The following is a 14,431-nucleotide window of genomic DNA, read 5'->3' on the forward strand; positions in this document are numbered from 1 at the left end:
CCGCAACCCTACTCCCAAATTTCCACGTCGTCCTATCTTTGGACCCCCTTTTCCTTTGCCCTTTCCGCCTCTCAACTCCCATTTCCCAACAACACACTCGAGCCCTCCGTCGCCGGGTTGTGTTTCCCTTTCTCCTCCAACCAGTTGCGCGCGGCCGCTTGCAATCCCGCGACGCCCGCATTTTTTTATCCGCCACGATCCATTGCGTGCTTCGGCCTCAGCTCCAACGCTGCCGCGCCGGTTTTGAACAGCATCCATTGGGCGGCTAACGTTTCCCGCGGTCCATCTTTGTTCCGGTCTCCGGAAACACTAGCTATTGTTAAGAGGGCATCCGGGCTTTGCTAACCGCAACTCGGTCGCGCCGAAGGTTGCTGTGCTGTCTTTTCGAGGTTTGTCGGTGAAGCAGCACAAATCTGTCCGGGGCCCGCCGTCCGACTAACTCGCCCCGACTCCGTTCCCCCCCCGCCTTTAGCTCCGACGCTGTCTTCACCATGGCTGAACTCGATACGTTGGACGTGATTGTACTGGCTGCCATCCTCATTGGGACGGTAGCCTACTTCACCAAAGGGAAATACTGGGCCGTCACCAAGGACCCGTATGCGAGCTCCTTGGCCGGCTCTAATGGCGCCAAGGCGGGCAAGACTCGCAACATCATCGAAAAGATGGAGGAGTCCGGCAAAAACTGCATCATCTTCTACGGATCGCAAACCGGCACCGCTGAGGATTATGCGTCGAGACTCGCCAAGGAGGGCAAGAGCCGTTTCGGCCTCGAGACCATGGTCGCCGATCTGGAGGACTACGACTTCGATAACCTCGATGCCATCCCCAGTGACAAGGTTGTCATGTTCGTGCTGGCAACATACGGCGAGGGCGAGCCGACCGACAATGCCGTCGACTTCACCGAGTTTATCACCGCCGAAAACCCGTCCTTCTCCCTCGACAACGACCCTCCTCTTGGCAACCTGAACTACGTCGCTTTCGGTCTCGGCAACAACACGTACGAACACTACAATGCAATGGTTCGCAACATCAACAAGGCACTGCAGAGACTAGGTGCTCATCGCATTGGAGAAGCGGGCGAAGGCGACGACGGCGCCGGCACTATGGAGGAGGACTTCTTGGCTTGGAAGGAGCCGATGTGGAAGGCTCTCGCTGAAAAGATGGGCCTGGAAGAGCGCGAGGCCGTTTACGAGCCTATTTTCGGCATCACTGAGAGGGAGGGCCTCACTCGCGATTCGCTTGAAGTCTATCTCGGAGAACCCAACAAGATGCACCTCGACGGCACTCCCAAGGGCCCCTTCAACGCACACAACCCTTACATTGCCCCCATCGAGAAATCTTATGAGCTGTTCAACGTCAAGGATCGCAACTGCCTCCACATGGAAATCGACATTAGCGGCTCCAACCTCAGCTACCAGACTGGTGATCATATTGCGGTTTGGCCCACCAACGCCGGCGAAGAGGTCGACCGCTTCTTGGATATCTTCGGTCTTGCCGAGAAGCGCCACAACGTCATCAGCGTCAAGGCCCTCGAACCGACCGCCAAGGTGCCTTTCCCAACCCCGACCACGTACGACGCCATCGCCCGCTACCACATGGAAATCTGCGCCCCGGTTTCTCGCCAGTTTCTCTCCACTCTCGCTGCATTCGCTCCGGACGACGAGTCCAAGGCTGAGATGACCAAGCTCGGTAACGACAAGGACTACTTCCACTCCAAGGTCAATGCTCACTATCTCAACATCGCTCGCCTCCTGGCAATCGTGAGCAAGGGTAAGAAGTGGACCAACGTTCCGTTTTCCGCCCTCATTGAGGGCATCACGAAACTGCAGCCTCGTTACTATTCCATCTCGTCGTCCTCCCTGGAACAACCCAAGAAGATCTCCATAACGGCGGTCGTCGAGTCGCAGGAGCTTCCGGGCCGTGGGGACCCGTTCAGGGGTGTTGCGACCAACTATCTCTTGGCCCTCAAAGAGAAGCAGAACGGAGACCCGAACCCGAATCCTTTCGGTTTGACCTACGAAATTACCGGGCCGCGCAACAGGTACGACGGCATTCACGTCCCGGTCCACGTTCGCCACTCCAACTTCAAGCTCCCTTCGGATCCTACCAAGCCGATCATCATGGTCGGACCCGGTACCGGTGTTGCGCCCTTCAGGGGTTTCGTCCGCGAAAGAAGAAAGATGGTCGAGAATGGTCAGGATGTCGGAAAGACCATCCTCTTCTTCGGCTGCCGGAGATCAACCGAGGACTTTATGTATGAGAAGGAATGGGAGGTGAGTGCTGAAACCCTCTGTCTAGTATTAGCACCCTCTTGCTGACTACGTCCCACAGGAGGCCAAGCAGGTTCTCGGTGACAAGTTCGAAATTGTCACCGCTTTCTCTCGCGAGGGGCCCAAGAAAGTTTATGTCCAGCATCGGTTGAAGGAGCGCGCCAAGGAGGTCAACGAGCTATTGCAGCAGAAGGCTTACTTCTACGTCTGTGGCGACGCTGCCAACATGGCTCGCGAGGTCAACGCTGCCCTGGCGCAGATTCTGTCCGCAGAGCGCGGCATCCCAGAAGCCAAGGGCGAGGAGATCGTGAAACAGATGAGGCAAGCGAACCAGTATCAGGTACGTCCCCGGGTTTTTTGGTCACCGAGTCATTATCAAGAGTTGCTAAGCTTGCCAAACAGGAGGATGTGTGGTCGTAGCGAATATCTTACTGTCAAAGTGTTGTGCTTTTGTATAAGCAGCGATGACGCTAGATTCAACCTTAACGATTCAGCATCCGGGCGCTCTGGGATAGATGAAATCGGTAGGAGAGGTATGTCCATGTTGCATCGGTTATGCCGTCAGCTGGCTTTTTAGAATAATGTCTTCTCTCTTCCCTGTACACGTTTCGGGGTCAACATCATCCTCTCTGGAGCATGGACATGTACCCTCCTCCGTACCATGAAATACTCTGTACACGAGAACATTTTTAGTAGATCCACGTCGCGCAGAGATCTGCCCTAGCCCGTGAGGTTCGCACCTTAGTGCTGCGCCGAATGGTGGCCACAGCCACCGGCTTGTGACGAGTCCAATTTACACTATTGTGGCTTGCCCCCGCTTTGACTCTCCACATGCCTTTGCTTCCCCCGCCTTGCCCAGAGAGCGGAGAAGAGGTGGCCCGGGGCGGGGATCTAGGATGACCCTTGGGAACAGATCTCTGTCTGCAGGTTTTCCCGTGTCTCGGAACTCGGTCCCTTTCTCGGCATTGGCCGCTCCGACTGGTGAACCCTTAAGGTGATTATTGTTGGTGTTTCGTCCATACACTAGTCAGAAATAGATCATCTAGCGGTTTGCATCCATCCCGCGGCTTCCTCTTGCTTTTGAGAGCACCTTTTACACTACCCGTATAGTTGCCGCATCGTGTTCTAGCTCAACGTATGGTACAGTGAGAAAGTAGGCCGTCAAGACCGCGTGCGTCAGATCACAGCTCTCCCTGTTTGACTCGGAGGACGAGCACGGCTGAATGCGGACTGCTATGACATACCACAAAGTCCTATCGACAGCAACTGACACCAGTCTTCTCTGTTGAAAGATGAGAAAGTTTGTCAGACTCCATATTCCGATTGTCCAGCTGCCCGTCATATGAAGAAGGTTGGGCAAAGACGTGGGAGCCAGACTTTCGCGTCTGAGACATGCCCCCAAAAAAGCGGATGTCTTGCTCAATGCAGCTGAGAACGCAAGCCACACGTCGGTTGCCTCCCGAGATATCTATCCCTTGAATGACCCCGAGGATGGATGGAAATACTGACAGCACTGCTGCTGTATCACCTTCCTCCATCTCCATCGGTCGCTGTGCATATCATCCCCCCCCCCCCCCAACATCCCCCCTTTTCTCCTTTCTCACACCTACGTCCACACGCTATCGTGACGCAGTCTCTCTACACAGTAAGAGGTTAGCTGAAGCAACAAGGCGCTCCTTTTGTGCTTATTATCTGTATCAATAGGCTCGATAGAAGAGCCGGCCCTGTCAAGCCTTGGATCAAGAAGCTTGGCTGCTCTTGCTGCTCTCCTTCCTCCACACCGAAACTATATTGCCTCTTCGGTTTTCCCAATTCTTATTCACATGTGGCTGGTCCTTCGGATGCTTTCCCGCGGTGATCATGGGTTGAAGGTGTCTCACATCAAACTTCGATTGCCACTGCACCCCTGCTCAGCGAAAGCTGAACATTGCGATGTCTAATAGGCATCTTGGTCGGAGCTCCTGCTGTTAGCTTGCCCCCGTGATGCCCCTGAGTCGCTCTTTCGAGGGTGGCACCCAGCCATTCTGCATACTGAAAAGGCTTGATGCCCTTGTATGTGAAACGCTGCTGGCCACACTTCGGTTGTTCTTCTTTTCTGCCCTTGTGTCCCTATGCGAGCCTTTTCTTAGCAGACTACGTTCCGTAATCCCTACCCAGTAATCCCTGTTTAGGGTTTGGTCACTTTCAACTACAACAGCAGTGTGATGCAGCCTCTTGGCGAAGGTATCCAGCCATCGTTTTGGGTGTCATTAAGGTCGCAGTTCGCAAAGCGTGAGGTGTGTCTCGAAGCAGGAAGTTGGAACCCACTCGAACCTTGACAACCTCCATTCTAGCTGGTGCTCCAGGTGTGATCCTTGTTTGCCGGTTGCCATCAGGTTCAGGTCATTGTAAGACGAGGCGCTCACTTACATTTGTTATGCTGCCTTCATTTGAGCCTCGTAGCAAACCAGCCCAGGAAAACATCTGCCCTTGGAAACCACAGCGCTCAGTCAGTTCGTGCCAACCCCATGACCAGGGTACAGGTCTCGTTTTGCAAAATCCCGCGTAAATCTAATGGATCCTTTTCTGAAGCTTACGTCGACCCTCGTGTTTCCTTCTATCATTGCCGGCGGTGAGATAAGCTTACCACAAGGACGAAGATCGATTAGTTCAAGGCGAACAGAAAGCCGGGTGCAAGGGACATAACTGGCTTCAGTGACCTTGACAACAGGAAAGAGGCGAAATCACAGCGTGCAAAAAAGTCGTGGACAAGACGGCGGTCATCATCATAGTAGGTACCTACCGTATATTGGGAGCTCCGGGCGAAGAAGGGGACAGTGAAGCCACTGCAATTGCTCCAGGCAGAATCGGCTGATGGGCGCCCAGGGCCGGCACAACCACGTCTTCGAACTTACACAAGCTTACACTATTTCTAGAGTGGCTCACTCCTTCCTTCAAGTTAGGCCACAGACTTGGGCTAAGAGCTCCAGTTCGCCGAAATCAAGGGCCCAATGCGCAGGCTTTGCTCATTACTTTGACCTCCGAAGCTTCGCTCTTTGACTCTCGAACACCTTTCGGAAACAGCACAACTTGCGAATCAAGGCCAGAACTGCATTCCAAATCAGCCAATCTCCTTGAGCCTCACTGCTTCTCCCTGGCGGTCAACGGCTCGGCTCGGCTTGGTGTGGTAAGCCTGATCGTGTTTCTCTATCGTCGTATTGTTCGGTCCTCTCTTGGTTGCAAGTTCCTGTCCTCGACTTTCCCCATCAAGCTGTGCCAAAGGCACCTACTTATGGGCAGGGTGGTTACAGTTCCTGCACAGCCTAGTGAGCGATTGAACTCGCACCTGACTTAGCAGCCCTGTCTCAGGGCGCGTACTTGCCTGTGGTCATCACTTGCATCTCAAAGCCTTCAGGTGCGCCTACAGCGAGCAAGGCAGGTTCAACAACAACAGCGCTCCTTCCGCAGCTTACTTTGTGGGCCTACCTACCTAACTACTTGAGCGTGGCAAGAGCTTGCGTGCCTGCTCAAACCCCAAGAGTACGCGACTTCCAGTGCACTCATGCTGCGAAGGGATCGGGACCCGCGTAGCTCTTTAAAATCCCTTTATTCTCTACTCGCCCAGTTTCAGAATCTTTTCGACTGTCGTTGACTCTGCTTCCGATCATTACAGCATCAACACTCCACCCCATTCCCCAAAACAACCACACCCTCCTCCATTCATCTTGCTGATAGCTCAGTCCATCCTTTTACTCTCTCCAACTTTCGCTTGCATTCGATTCCACTCCTTGGTACTAACATCACCGGTCAGCAAGTGGCTCAGTTTTCTGTCGTTGATACCTCTCTGTGATACAGCTCCCACTGATCAAAGTCGGTTTTTGGAGGTAAGTCTACGCACTTCGGAGATTTAAGCTTCTTCGACCCTCTCATGCACGCACCTCTGCTCCAACACTTGTGGCAACTCTGCCAATCTCGACCCTGTTTTCCTCTTTTCTCATGCTCTCCTATCAAAACAAATGCACCTCTCAACATTATCTCCAGTCAATTTCATCGAGCTGCTATTGTACTCCGATGTGCTGCTGAATCCACGAAACTGACACAACTTTCCCAGAAGCCATCATTTGTCAAGAAAATCGCAGACAATACAGGTCCGTGCCGTGGTCGCTTTCCTCCAGGCCCTTTTCAGGGTCCTCCCAGCTGTTCTCTCTTCGGCTCGTACTGACCATCGTTGTCAGGTTGTACACCATGACTCACTACCGCCCAAACACCGCCATGGCTCCGGACGTTGGCAACAATCGCCACGCTTCTTACCCGGGCTATCTCAGCGCGCAGATGGGCAGCCAGAATGAGGCTCCAAGTTCGCATGGCCAGCCTGTCGGCCAGCACTCTGATACCATTGGTGCCGTCATGAATCAGTTCAGCACTCTCGCCCTCCCTGCCGCTCCCGGTATCGCGAGCGCGTCGAACATGTCACAGATGGCTCACCATGCCTACTGCGCTCCACAGGAGCAGCCTGTCGCCTATCAGGGCTATTCTGTACCCTTACACGTCGGAATGGCCCCCGAGGCGGCGTTTGCATTTGGAATCTCTGGCCAATACCCCGTTCAAAGCGGCTTTGCTCCGCTCTCCATGCCTTATCATGCCATACCTTACACGCCGGCCCGCGTCGCCTCTTATGCCGACCGCAGCAGCGAGGTACCAGGCCTCGAAAATCGACGTGGATCATACTCCACGACGGAGTCTACGCCCGCTACCCCTTTTTTCGGTAATGCACTGGAGCGTGGCAACCCCGCACGGGTCGCAGTGTTCCGTTCAAACTATACGACACCTTCTCCAGAGCAAGTTCTGGCGCCCAAGGCTCCTCAGGCCATCAGCGAAGATCTCCTGGAGCTTCTCAAGCAGGACCCTCCTATTCCCCAGGCTGTACCAGCTGTGTTCACGCCGCCTAGCCACACCAAGTCGATTGAGCAGTGCCTGGAGAATAGAATTCATGGAAACCGCAACGTCTATATCCGCGGCCTCCACCCCACGACCGACGACGACCTCCTGTACCGATATGCGTCCCGCTTCGGAAAAGTTGAGCAGAGCAAGGCCATCATTGACACGTCCACTGGCGCTTGCAAAGGGCAAGTCTTTTTTGGAGAAGTTCCAATCGAAGCCTAGCTAACGGGTTGGTAGGTTCGGCTTTGCCAAGTTTGCCGACGTCCGCGACTCCGAGAAGTGTATTCGTGGCTTTTACCATCTTGGTTATGAGGTTGGCTTTGCTCGGGTGAGTTTCATACCTTGCCACTCCGCACATGATCTCACACTAACCTCTCACGGCAGGAGAGTTTCAATGCTAGACTCAAGGCCGAAGGCGACGAGACGTCCACCAACCTGTATCTGTCGAACCTTCCCAAGCGTCTCAATGAGTCGGTGGGTTTGTTCTGGCAAGATCAACGTGACCTTGATTTAACGTGTGATAGGAACTGAATGCGATATTCGCCGGCTATCACGTCGTTTCGAGCAAAATCTTACGCGACAGCATGGGAAACAGCCGTGGAGTTGGATTTGCTCGGTAAGTCTTTACAAAGAAGCTTTTCGGTGCAGCTCTTCACTCTCAGCTGACACTGTCGAAAATAGTTTCGAAACGCGCGAGGAGTGTGAAGACATCATCAAGAAGTACCACGGCGCCTCTATTGGTGAAGAGGGAATGTTGATGCAGGTCCGTTATGCGGACACGCCAGCCCAGAAGGAGCTCAAGCGCATCACCGCCGAACGTCGCCAGTTCCGTACAAACGAGTACAACATTGGTGCTTACGGCACAGCTGACGTTGGAATCCACCCCACTATCTACAGCCCAGCCCCCTGGAACCGCCGTGCTGGTGTGGGAAGTGGCAGGTAAGCTGCCGAGCGAGTCCGTGCGAGAGGACCTGGAAGGGCTAACTCAAAGTCAGCCTCTTCGCCCCTCGTGTGCCATCAATTCGTGCCGGCCTTGGCAACAACGCCAGCATGAACTCTGTTGCGGGTGGTCAGGGCGTGGGACATACCCCGAAGTATGACCAGCACCTCGGTTTAGGGTCTTGCTCTAAGCATGTTTACTAACATCCTTTCCAGGCAAAGCGTCTCGGTGCCCGGAACGGTGTCGTCTGATGACGGTTTGGGCGGTGACAACAACACCACTATCGATTCGCCGACAGCTAAGAAGGGCAGTACCCAGTCTTCGCCCACTCTCAAGACGGAGAGGGCCTAGATGGCCATTATGGCTTCACCCTAAGATGATGTCTTAGGGTCGTTGGAAGCGTGTATGAGTTTCTGTTGGAACACCTGACTCTCCTTATCTCGAAAGGTTTGTCACAACGATATCGGATACTTCACTATCGTCATCTTGCTTGCTTTGCTATGGTTACAATATCCTCGTATGGACGCGAGTCGGATTCGGGAAGAAGTCGTTGTCAGCTCACATAATGACCTCTACTATGTCGAACTGGAACAGAACAATCTTATGGGTGGACTCTTGATCGGTTAGTGGAGGGAGTGGGACGGGCAGCCATCCTGACAATACTCTATGCCTTTGTTCAGTTCTCGACGATGACTTAGCACACGTGGATGCAGCTGAGCATAGTAGTATAAGTTCAATGAGAGAGTTCTGTGTCATTTGGTTCATGCTTCATGAGGCAGCTGATAAATCGAAATCGAGGTACGTGCCAGATGACGTGCTAGAACTTGGCAATTTCCGAAGGTTTGTGAGGGTGAAGGAGGCATGGTACTACAGCAGCGGGGATGATGGTTGCGTTGCAACAATGTTTAATTCAAGTCCCGTCGTTAATTGTAAGTTTCTCTAACCCTTCTTCAGTGTTTACAATCCGGTCGCCAATCACCAAGGGCCCATCATCACCACTGTCACTGTCCCTCCCTTCGGCCTCTTCATCATCCTCGTCGGATTCATATTCCATACCGTCGGAGTCTTCCGCATTTTCTTTCGAGTTGGCCTCCTTTTCGCGGATAGCAGCCTCCAGGTCCTTGGCCATCTTCTTGGTGAAACCGGACGCTTCAACGACGGCATCTAGCCTCCTTGCGCCATCATGGCCGACGGTCTTCTTGGCGTCTTTGAAGAAAGGGCCGGGGGTGGTGCTGACGAAGTGGAATCGCCGCGAGAAGAAGCGTTTGATGCACTCGACGTCGCGGTCGAAGTACATCTCGGCGTTGGGGTGGTCCATGGAAACCATCTGAGGAAAGTCGATGAGGACCGGGGTGAGGGTGATGGGGGAGTCTGGGTCTTGCTCGTCGGCCCTGTCCTCGCGGATCAGGATGTTGAACTCGTTGAAGTCGCCGTGGATGAGGCCGTGCTTGGCGAGGCGCAGAATGAGGGAGATGAGCTCGGCGTAGAGGGCGGCGGGGTCCGGAACGGAGGCGATCTGGCGCAAGGGCGGGGCGTCGACGAGGGTCATGACGATGGTGTGGCGGGACTGGGCGATGGGTTCGGGGACGGGGAAGCCTTCCTCCCGGAGGGCCTGCATAAAGGCGAACTCTTTGATGGCGGCGAGGCGGGATAGGTACATCCAGGAGGCCGACTGGCGGTTCCGGAGGTAGTCGCGGTTGTTCTTTACGGTGCGGAAGGAGATGCGGCCCAGGCGGTGGATCTTGAGGACCCTCTGCGTGCCCTTCTCGTCGGCCACGATCATGATGTCGCTCTCCTTGCCGACGCCGATGCGGCTGCCGACGCTGTAGACGTGCTTGCGCGCGGCGTGGGTGTGCAGGGCCAGGTAGTCGAGCCCGCCGTACGATAACCGGTAGCCGTCGTACTTGGCCTCCTTCATGCGCGCGATCAGGCCGACCTTGGCCAGGGCCGAGATGGACTTGTGCACGCCACTGGCGCCTCCCTTGAGCCGGGCGATCTTCTCGATCAGTGGCGTCGGCACGATCTCATGGTTCTTGCTGCCCATCTCTACCTGTGAAAAAAAAAAAGGAAGAGCTTATGTTAGTGGAGGTGTTCCTGGGAGGGCGCGAGAGGCCCCGGGGCAAGGAGGGGAACAATGCGGAACTAACTGCTGTCAGGACCCTCCAGTCCTCCGCCGTCAAATGGCGCATGGCCCTGGTATCTAACTTCATGGTGATGGTATGTGAGCTGCAGCAAGATAGAGCGACAACAGTGGTGTATGCTTGAGTGGTTTCCCCAACAACTTGAACCTGAAGTCCTGCTAATAATGGCAAGCAGTTGATGTTCGAAGTGTAAGCCCCTCCATACCCGGAAGCGCGCCCGCCAAAATTCACCGATAAGATCTCCTGATAAGGAAAGACAAGCATGGGTCTGTTAGCTCGGTGGAGCCGACCGCTGGTTGGGCGCCTCGCCCCAGGCGGCAAGCCCATCGCGTAACCAAGCTGCCTGCCTTGCCCACCCAATGCTGTCAAGCTTCCGTTCCCGTCCCGCCAAACCCACCAACATCGCAACCGTGAATCGCCTCAGCCCGACCATCATCCCGTGACGATACCTAGACTCGGGCGAGACGACTACCGAACATTGACAAGATCATCACTTGACAGCGCTGTGCCGCATCCCGTGATTGCACTCTGAGCCATTCCCCGCGATCCGAGACCCGAACGATGGCGCAAGAAAGCGATCTGTCCAAGACGGCCGACAAGGGCAAGGGGAAGGCCGTTGATGATACAACACAGAAGGACAAGGCCGGGCAGCCCGTGGCCAACGGCAAGAAAGATGATGATAAGGCCGAATGTCCGTTTTCCCCTCCCACGCCACTCGGTTTTCGCTGACCATGAGCAGCTTCGGAAGAGCTCAGCGAGGAGGATCAGCAGCTGAAAAACGAGCTCGACATGCTGGTTGAGAGGTTGACTGTAGGTAGCCCGATCCTGTTTCGCTCGTCTTCGGCGGGCCTTGCTCACGCTCTATTGCAGGAGTCCAATGCGTCTCTCTACAAGCCGGCTCTCGAGGCCATGAAGACTTTCATCAAGACATCAACCTCCTCCATGACGGCGGTCCCCAAGCCGCTAAAGTTCCTACGGCCACACTACGAGACGATGACGAAGCTGTACGACGAATGGCCTGCAGGCGATGACAAGAATTCCTTGGCCGATGTGCTGTCTGTCATCGGCATGACCTTCTCCGACGAAGATCGGCAGGACACCCTCAAGTACCGCCTCCTCGCACCCACCCAAGACATCGGCTCCTGGGGCCACGAATACGTCCGCCATCTCGCGCTTGAAATTGGCGAGGTTTATGCGAAGCGCATTGCCGCCGACGAGCCAACAGCAGACCTGGTCGACCTCGCGCTGATCCTGGTGCCGCTCTTCCTCAAGAGCAATCAGGAGGCAGATGCCGTCGACCTGATGAGCGAGCTCGAGATCATCGAGGAGCTCCCCAGATTTGTTGACGAGAACACCTATGGGAGGGTCTGCCTGTACATGGTCTCGATGGTCAACCTGCTTACCTACCCGGACAACGAGCAGTTCCTCCGTGTGGCGCACGGTATCTACAAGACTTACAAGCAGTACACTCAAGCCATGGTTCTCGCCATCAGACTTAACGACCACGAGCTCATCTCTTCCGACTTCAACGACGCGCCGGACCCTGCGCTGAAGAAGCAGCTTGCCTTCCTCGTCGCCCGCCAAAGGATATGTCTGGACAACGAGCGCGAGACCACGGATGACGAGGAGATTGTAGAGTGTCTCGGCAACGTGAAGCTTCCGGAGCATTTCAAGGCGCTTGGCAAGGAGCTCAACATCCTGGAGCCCAAGACGACCGAAGATATCTACAAGAGCCACTTAGAAAGCAGCCGTGTCGCTGGCCTCACTAACTTCGACTCGGCCCGCAACAACCTGGCGGCTGCCTTTGTCAACGCGTTCGTGAACGCCGGCTTCGGAAACGACAAGATGATGCTTGTCGAGAAAGACAAGGAGAGCTGGGTGTGGAAGACGAAGGAGGAGGGCATGATGTCGACGGTCGCCTCTCTCGGAACGCTGCTTTTGTGGGATATCGAGAATGGCCTGGACCAGGTCGACAAGTACACCTACCTCGAAGAGGAGCAGATCCAGGCCGGCGCCTACCTCGCGATAGGAATCATGAACTCTGGCGTCCGGCTGGATTCCGAGCCTGCCATGGCCCTCCTTGCCGATCACGATAAGCTCAACCACAAGAACCCCCTGATCCGGGTGGCCGCCATCATGGGTCTCGGTCTGTCGTATGCCGGTTCGAACAAGGAGGAGCTCCTGACCTACCTCCTGCCCATAATCTCCGACACGAGCCAAGAGATTCGGGTGTCGGCGATGGCTGCTCTGGCTTGCGGCTTGATCTTCGTCGGGTCTTCTCACGCCGAAGCCGGCGAGGCCATCATCATGACCCTGATGGATGAGGAGCGCAAGAGCCAGCTTACGGATAAATGGACGCGCTTCCTCGCGCTCGGCCTGGGCCTTCTCTACTTTGGCCGCCAAGAGGAAGTTGATGTGGTCCTCGAGACGCTCAAGGTGGTGGAGCATCCCATGGCGAAGCCGACCTCGGTTCTGGCCTCGATCTGCGCCTGGGCTGGTACTGGCGCGGTTCTCAAGATCCAGGAGCTCCTTCACCTGTGTAATGAGCACATGGAGGAGTCGGACGAGAAGAAGGGCGACGAATTGTTGCAGGCCTACGCGGTCCTCGGCATCGGCCTGATCGCCATGGGCGAAGACATCGGCCAGGACATGGTACTCCGCCATTTCGGCCATCTGATGCACTATGGCGAGGCAAACATTCGGAGGGCGGTGCCTCTGGCTATGGGTCTCGTCAGTCCCAGCAACCCGCAAATGAAGATCTACGACACGCTCTCGCGGTACAGCCACGACAACGACAACGACGTCGCCATCAACGCCATCTTCGCCATGGGCCTGTTGGGTGCCGGTACCAACAACGCGAGGTTGGCGCAACTCCTCCGTCAGCTTGCCAGCTACTACCACCGCGATCAGGAGTCCCTCTTCATGGTGCGCATCGCACAGGGTCTCCTGCACATGGGCAAGGGCACCCTCTCCATCAACCCCTTCCATACGGATCGCCAGATCCTCTCGCGGGTCTCGGCGGCTGGCCTCCTCACCGTCCTCGTGGCCATGATCGACGCGAAGCAGTTCATCACATCCAACTCGCACTATCTGCTATACTTCCTCGTTACCGCCATGCATCCCCGCTTCCTCGTCACCCTGGACGAGAACCTAAAGCCGCTGACCGTGAACGTGCGCGTCGGCCAGGCAGTCGACGTTGTCGGCCAGGCCGGTCGTCCCAAGACCATCACCGGCTGGCAGACGCAGAGCACGCCCGTGTTGCTGGCATACGGCGAGCGTGCCGAGCTTGAGGACGAAGAGTACATCAGCCTGAGCAACACCCTCGAAGGCCTCGTGATTCTGCGCAAGGTATGTTTCCCCTCCTGTCAAGCTGGGTGACCAAGCCAGCCGGACGGATTTATGCTGACATTGATGATACTCCCAGAATCCCGACTGGGACGATGGGAAATAGACGGCGCGTACAACACCTGATGAGGAGGGGTCATGCAGCCCAATGGTGCACGCGAGGCAGGCTTCCAGCAGGAATGGAAAAGAGATGATAAATAAACATGTGTACAAATACTGAGCCGAGCAGCCAGACGGCTTCTGGTTTCCAAAATGAACTGACATACGCCGGAAGCGCCGATTATTATTACAGGTATCCGTCGAACGTTGCATTCGCCCTCTTCGGTGACGACCCTTAAAAGGTAAACGAGTCAGCCCTTCTCTCCCATGCCTAAGTACCCTACCTATCCTGCAGGGCAAGAGCACAATTTCAATTTGTACCTCTCTCGCTTGAAAAAAGACCGCGGACGTATTTTTGTTAACTTAGGCACACCAACCGCACAAATGCAGAGTATCCCACAGCTTCGCTTGGGCAGCCTAACCATCCAATATTATAAGACTTGAAGATTCGACATGAATTCCCCCGTACTAAGCTTAATTTTTCAGCGGCTCAAATTGCACCCTACCCCAACATGGCGTTCTGTGTCTGATTTGACTCGGGGCCATTAACTCCTGGAGATGCTTGATCATCAACCCGAAGCAAGACTCGGCAAAACCAAACAAGACAGATGGGGCGGGGGAGGGGGAAGAGGTGGTTATTTTTTCATTTGCAGAAAGGAAGCCAAATAAACCCCCTTCCCTCTCCTTTCCTGTCCCATCTTCCCATTCCTCCTTCT

General features: G+C 55.2%; 4 protein-coding genes across 4 annotated transcripts; 3 read left to right on the top strand and 1 right to left on the bottom strand.

Moving 5' to 3' along the window:
* Positions 1 to 642: 642 nt before the first annotated feature.
* Positions 643 to 2,966, top strand: MYCTH_2314176 (uncharacterized protein). The gene is made up of 3 exons (XM_003660449.1): positions 643 to 2,273; positions 2,332 to 2,610; positions 2,673 to 2,966. The coding sequence occupies exons 1-3, from the start codon at positions 663 to 665 to the stop codon at positions 2,688 to 2,690; spliced, it is 1,908 nt and encodes a 635-aa protein (XP_003660497.1). The 5' UTR covers positions 643 to 662; the 3' UTR covers positions 2,691 to 2,966.
* A 3,528-nt stretch (positions 2,967 to 6,494) lies between these two features.
* Positions 6,495 to 8,481, top strand: MYCTH_97707 (uncharacterized protein; the record flags this gene model as incomplete). Its single annotated transcript, XM_003660450.1, has 7 exons — positions 6,495 to 7,375; positions 7,428 to 7,523; positions 7,580 to 7,664; positions 7,715 to 7,806; positions 7,872 to 8,129; positions 8,186 to 8,284; positions 8,346 to 8,481. The coding sequence occupies 7 exons, from the start codon at positions 6,495 to 6,497 to the stop codon at positions 8,479 to 8,481; spliced, it is 1,647 nt and encodes a 548-aa protein (XP_003660498.1).
* Positions 8,482 to 9,020: 539 nt separating this feature from the next.
* MYCTH_59853 (uncharacterized protein) lies at positions 9,021 to 10,340 on the bottom strand (the record flags this gene model as incomplete). The annotated part of the gene is made up of 2 exons (XM_003660451.1): positions 9,021 to 10,180; positions 10,278 to 10,340. The coding sequence occupies 2 exons, from the start codon at positions 10,338 to 10,340 to the stop codon at positions 9,041 to 9,043; spliced, it is 1,203 nt and encodes a 400-aa protein (XP_003660499.1). The 3' UTR covers positions 9,021 to 9,040.
* A 261-nt stretch (positions 10,341 to 10,601) lies between these two features.
* On the top strand, positions 10,602 to 13,947 carry MYCTH_2298906 (uncharacterized protein). The gene is made up of 4 exons (XM_003660452.1): positions 10,602 to 10,962; positions 11,011 to 11,081; positions 11,142 to 13,619; positions 13,696 to 13,947. Exons 1-4 carry the CDS (start codon positions 10,833 to 10,835, stop codon positions 13,720 to 13,722), a joined length of 2,706 nt encoding a protein of 901 aa, XP_003660500.1. The 5' UTR covers positions 10,602 to 10,832; the 3' UTR covers positions 13,723 to 13,947.
* The last annotated feature ends 484 nt before the right edge of the window (positions 13,948 to 14,431 follow it).

The sequence above is a fragment of the Thermothelomyces thermophilus genome, chromosome 1 (genome assembly GCF_000226095.1).
Source record: "Thermothelomyces thermophilus ATCC 42464 chromosome 1, complete sequence".
Taxonomy (NCBI): Eukaryota; Fungi; Ascomycota; class Sordariomycetes; order Sordariales; family Chaetomiaceae; genus Thermothelomyces; species Thermothelomyces thermophilus.